Raw genomic sequence first — 6216 nt, 5'->3', positions numbered from 1 at the left:
TGTACGAGCAATTTTTGTCGTAACACGTAACAATAACCATTTTTAAAAATCGAAAATTTACACATGAATCATACTTGTGATTTATGAAGGTGGGTACATTTATGCATCGATAGATGAATCTATGAATTTTGTGGACATTGGACATAAACAGAAGAAGTAGATATAATGTTCTTGACAGCCAGTCGTGCAGTTCATTCTTCTGACAGCGGAGGGCGCAAAACTCCAAAGGATGGTCTTCCCCTCGATATAAATAAGGTTACAGTAATAAAAAACGACTTTAAGAAAGTCACGCGTTAATCGACATTTTTCTTCTTCCTTTACACGTTGTACATGTAAACACACATCTGTACACACATTCATTTGTAAAATATTTGAAATGTTTAATTTGCAGAAAGTGTTCGTATTGAATTGTTTATCATTGGTTTTGACAAGTATTGAGTAATTCCCATTAATTACATATATTTTGACCTTTTTAGCACTATTGGGAGAGAAGGTTTCTGCATTTCCCATTAATTCTACATGTTCTGAAGTAATAAAGTCAGATATGTAATAAAATGTCAAATCAGAATTAATGTTTTGATTATTTTAGATATTTTGGTGATATTCACTTGTAAATCTTTCATTTGTGTTTTGCTTTTCAATGAGATAAATAATTTTTTTTTTGTATAAATTAGTTACATAATCATTTTCAAACATATATAACCTTTAAATGCAAAAACTTCCTTCAAACCCACCATTTTAAAAGTAAGACATATTCTTTGTAGCTTTGTTTACTATTCATGAATAGACATGTTGGAATGTAAGAGTATTAAATCTGTAAGCATCTAATTTAAAGGCAGTGTAGCAAGACATTTAATGTGTGGCATGACTTGTGGGTAGATAGGGAAAAAGAAAACCGCAGATTAAATCTGCATGCAAAGTAGTGACAACACCCTTGTTATTTATCACATTATTTATCACTGTGTTCCATGATACCAGCTACGATCTTCTCATAGTGCAATTCTCAATTTAAGGTGACTTGACAGCTACAGCCAATGCACTGATCAGGCACAACATTAAAAGCATCTGCATAATATTCAAGCACCCAAAGCTGATTTATGAAGCTGAACAGATCAGATAGAGATTCGGAGAAATGCGCTGCATAGAGCATTTCTGAACAACTTATTCAATATTCTGTTAAAAGAAGTCACTGCCACCAGTTAATACTGTTGCCATGATGGTATCACACTGCCTCCGCTATATTGACTTTGTCCTACAGTGCACCCTGCATCCCCAGGTAACAGACACACAGCCATCCAATGAATCACCTTCTATCGGGACCCCTGTGATACACAATTTGGCACTCAGATTTGTCCATTTCCTGTTCCCAGCATATCAACTGACTGTTCACTTGCCACCTAAAAAAACATCCAGACTAAACAACGGTACCACTGTGGCATGATCATCAGTGTTTTCACCTCGGAGAAGTTTTATTGTTGCAGATTGGTGTACGGAGCATCTGGACTCCCATTCGATGAGATTGTTTAAATTGGCATATACTGAGCATTGCTTTTTATTGCAGCTGCTCTTTAGACCCTAAACCTGGGTCCTTAGATCTGTAGATCAGTGGCTGCCCATCTGCTGCTAGCACTGCTTCCCACCGAGGTTCTGCGGTTTGGTGAAGAAGGTCGTGGACTTGCCCTCGATTCGGAGCTTGTGTCATCAATCGAGTCTGGGGTGCAGGGCTGACTGGGCCTCCTGTAATCAGGCTTTGATCCTGTTCGAGCCCTACCCACGGCATAGCCGCCACTTCGCCCTTTACCACATGACTCTGCATCTGAGTCGTTTCCTTCCACCACCATTGAGCACTGCCAGGGTGCTGTGACTTTCCAGGGCTTCTTTACGGAACTTGCCAGCAGTGTTGGGCACGAGGAGGCATGGCAGGTGTCCCTGAGTGGCCCTTCTGACTCGCCTTCTTCGTCATGTGGTGGGAGGTGGCCAGAATCATCTTGCTTGAGTGGTGTGATTGAGTCACAAGGAGGAGACTGGGTTTCACTGCTGGTGTTGTTGGAGTTGCTGTTGTGCTCTGTTGGACTGTGTGCCAAATTCTTGGAAGCATCTGGACCACCTTTTGAAGGCAGGTCACCCTGAACTGGGTGGAAAGCAGAGGAAGGGTTGATGAGAGGTGGATAAGTTGGCCCATCAGGCGGTTTATCCATCAGAAGGTTGTAGCCACTTGGGGCTGATGGTAGAGTTGCCTTACGGCCAGTGGAGGTTCCCAGACAGGTCTGGTGCACCACAGAGTCTTTCTTGCACTTGCTTTGGTAGTAGCTATCGTCCAGATCTTCCCTAAGATGTGGGTAGTAATCCAAGATGGCCTTCTTGATCTTCTTGTATCCTAGATGCATGATCTCCAGTATGTTTAGGAAGAGGGAGATGAACGCGATGCACTGCATGAACACCATGAAAACACTCTTCTCTGTGGGCCTCGACACGAAGCAGTCCACCACGTTGGGGCATGGCTCTCGCTCGCACTTGAAGAGCGGGCTCAGCTGGAAGCCATACAGCAAGTACTGGCCCATCATGAAGCCTACCTCCACAGCAGAGCGAGTGATGATATGGGCCACATAAGTGCGCAGGAGAGACCCCCTGAGCGGCGCCTTGTTGAGCTTGCCCTGGTCCAGCTGTCGCATCTCCCTCTCAATCCGACGCCGGCTTTCGGCCTGCTCCAGGTCCACCTCTTCCAGCTCCCTTCGCAGCATGATCTTCTTGCGCTGACGTTCCTTCTCCAGGGCACGGAGGCGGTACAGGGCGTGGCCCATGTAAACCAGGGATGGCGAAGACACAAAGATGACTTGCAGAACCCAGTAACGAATGAGCGAGATGGGGAAGGCCAGGTCGTAACAGACGTTGCGGCAGCCAGGCTGCTCCGTGTTGCAGATGAAGTCGGCCTGCTCATCGTTCCACACGTCCTCAGCCGCCACACCCAGCACAAGCATGCGGAAGATGAACAGGATGGTCAGCCAGATCTTCCCCACCATTGTAGAGTGGATGTGGACCTCCTCCAAGATCCCCCCCAGGAAATTCCAGTCCCCCATCTTCACTCGGGCATCTTTGTGACTGTCAAATGTGCAGTAAATATACGTGAACAACTGACTGGAATATTACTCAAAATTCTGCACTGATAACTAACCGGCACCAGTAAGCATTTTTAAAAAAAATGTGCAGAGCAACTGAGCTGCTGATTTTTAACTTTTTTTAAAAATAGATCCTTAAAACAGTCAGAAATTTCAGCCTGCTTATTGTAATGCAACGTTTTATCTATAAACGATTTTCATGCGAGATATGCATTTATGCATGTATTGTTGCTCCGAGAATGCAATGTCAGAACTTGCTGTGATATAATAAAAAAATCATTTTATATGAACAGTGAAGATCCGAATGCACATTCAACACTTATTCATTTTGAACATTATCACAGAGAATTAGCACCAGCAATCGGTAACAACAAAAAACTCAGATTCAGATGACAAAAATCTAATTTGAAAACCAAAAAAATGTTCTGAGCAAATAATCAAATGAAATTCCTATGCTGAAAAATCTTAAAAATCATGTATTTACCCAACACAGAAAGTTATGATACCTTTAAATTGCAGAGAAAAAAGGCAATTTAATTAAAATCTTACCTTTAACCAGTAGGAAAATTATTCTATCACGTTGCAAGGTGAGAAATAAGTAATCAGTGAACGCTCGCATTCTTCTGGATAAGTTATTCACCTTTCAAAGCTATTAAAAAATGTGGTGCCATCTTTGTGGTCTTTACAGCAGCATCTCTCTTTTATTGCACTCGCTGGCCTGAATACTTTTTAAAAAAATCAACACACACACACACACATACACACCAAAACCCAACAACAAAGCTCTTCACCTTAGAACCAACCTATCGCCGGCCAACACAAATCAACGTCATTTACCTTGCAGCAGCGTGGACAGACTGCCGGTGGTTTAAATCCCCGCGGGTCATGCGGGCGCGACAAGGCCGCTAAAATACCTAAAAATCGTTGGCGCCCCCACATCTGTCGCGGCGCATCACCTGAACTTGTGTGACCCCCCGCCTTCTCTCCCTTCTCTTGGCAGCAAGAGATGGTTTTCCGAACTGGCTGGTCACAAGCACACTGTGGTCCTCTCTCCTCACTCCACAAATCAATAGACAGGGCAGCCACTAAAGCCGAAATAATCCCCGGGTTAACAGGCAGGATCTAATTGAATTCTCTGCCCCCTTTTGTCCAATTATTTCTCTTTACTCCAACACACATTATGGTTCTGTTGTATGGGGTGCTGTCCAGGGTGTTTCATTTCAGAGTACGCCAGCCTGCGGATTGATTAACCTTCAGCATTCTGAACATGAGAAATTGTAGCTTTCTGCACACGCTTCTAGCACTCATTCTAATCGCATAAACACTTGATATGGGACGCTGCATTGCATGTTAAACTTGCAAATCCTGTTAAAATGTGTGACATATACTGTCGCCGCTGGACAACACAGCATTACGCAGTGTGTTTTGATCAATACTCTCTTTTTTTCACTCTTGTGATGTAATCAATCGGGCATGTCCGATTTCATACTCTGTTAGTTCTGTCCGTATGTAATTAAGTTGCGGCGATATTTCAATCCATTTACAAGAAATCAATAATACAGACATCACACAAACAAAGCAAAAGTGCACTTCAGAGCAACTGTAGGTAGTCTGAAATACAAAATATTCTGTTCACTATCCACAGTCATATTATATGAGAAGCAAAAGACACTTTTAGATTCAAACAAATAATGCATAAAAGAAACCATCAATCATTTCTAATCAGGCACCTCTGTAGTCCTCATCTCAGACCACAATCCAAGTGCTTAAAGGTCACATACGGTGTAAATAGCATATGTGGTATGCTTGATGGTTCCTTCACTTATGACTTGCAATGAATATAAAACAAAATGCATATTTTAATATAACATTCAGGTCGAATTTTACATCATTCATGGTCGGTCACGTTGCACGAATGACTTAATAATGCCATTAGTGAACAATAATGATTGCCGGGCAGGAATTTCTCGTCAATTGTCATCTAACCATTATTAATAGATTCATGGATGCTTGCACATTATCAAGACATGCAAATGGTATTGGGCAAACATTTAATTATTATAAGAACTAAATAAATGAATGCAATAAGGGTATGGGAAAATACATAAACATTTCTCTTGTACTATTACAACTTTTTTTTAAGTTTTGGGCCATACGTTGCATTTTAGCAGAAAGTATGTTTCAGGCGATTTTCAATTTTAACCCAAGGGTCTTCAACTTTATTGTTGTCATTCATGCATTATTGTATAAGTAATGACTTCCAATGGTAATAATTATCAGTTTTTGGACCGTGTTTATTGGTCTGTTTGAATGCACACTTTAAAGTTCATCACCAACAGCAGCTTAGCACAGCAGGCCAGGCCAAACAAACCATCAGCCTTACTGGCCGGCTGCTTGTTCCCAAAAACAAACACTGATAAATAATGAAATAAAAACGTGTCGTCTATCGATGTGCTCAATTCGGAAACTATGGAACGTTCCAGAGCGCGGCTGTCATACGGGGAGAGATCAATGGTGCATTTTTTAAGCCAATGCCATTGCCTAATTAGACACAGAGAGCTGGCCAGTAGGATTTGTACAATGTCATACCAGGCCACAATCCTACACACACACACACACACACAGTCTCATCGTGACCACCTCCAATCAGAACCTCTCAACCCAATGAACCATTCAGCATGCTGATTACATAACAAAAACACCAAAACAGAGTTTTTTTTGTTGAACATCTTTAAACAAACAGTGTTGTAACATTAATAAAATACAGATAAAAGTGGACAACACAAAAAGGTCCAAAAACACAGTAAAATATACTTGAATAAAAAGCAATGCACTTACATAAAAAATAAAAACACTTTAAATCACTGGTATCTTTTTTTATTCCTTTAAAAAGTGAAACATTATTTTCTTTAAATCACATTAAAATTAAACAGAGTAAGCAGAGAGTTTATGCAACACACAACGTGTGTGTTTGGTAAGAAATGTCCTGACTGCATTATGAAGTGCTGCCCTCTGCTGTGACAAGCAGGACTTCTTCCTGAAGCTTGACGAGTGAAAACCACATCAACAGCAGTGCAGGGCCTTTTTTGCTGGTTATTTC

The 6216-nt window shown here is 41.4% G+C and overlaps 1 protein-coding gene across 1 annotated transcript; it reads right to left on the bottom strand.

Annotated features, from left to right (window-relative positions):
• Positions 1 to 293: 293 nt before the first annotated feature.
• On the bottom strand, positions 294 to 4102 carry gja9a (gap junction protein alpha 9a). Its single transcript, XM_028979697.1, has 2 exons — positions 3954 to 4102; positions 294 to 3099 (listed from the first exon to the last, which is right to left on the bottom strand). The coding sequence occupies exons 1-2, from the start codon at positions 4001 to 4003 to the stop codon at positions 1590 to 1592; spliced, it is 1560 nt and encodes a 519-aa protein (XP_028835530.1). The 5' UTR covers positions 4004 to 4102; the 3' UTR covers positions 294 to 1589.
• Positions 4103 to 6216: the final 2114 nt, after the last annotated feature.

Source organism: Denticeps clupeoides, chromosome 5 (assembly GCF_900700375.1).
Source record: "Denticeps clupeoides chromosome 5, fDenClu1.1, whole genome shotgun sequence".
Classification (NCBI taxonomy): Eukaryota; Metazoa; Chordata; class Actinopteri; order Clupeiformes; family Denticipitidae; genus Denticeps; species Denticeps clupeoides.
Note: the sequence above shows the minus strand (reverse complement) of the source record. Positions and strands in the feature narration are given on the sequence as shown.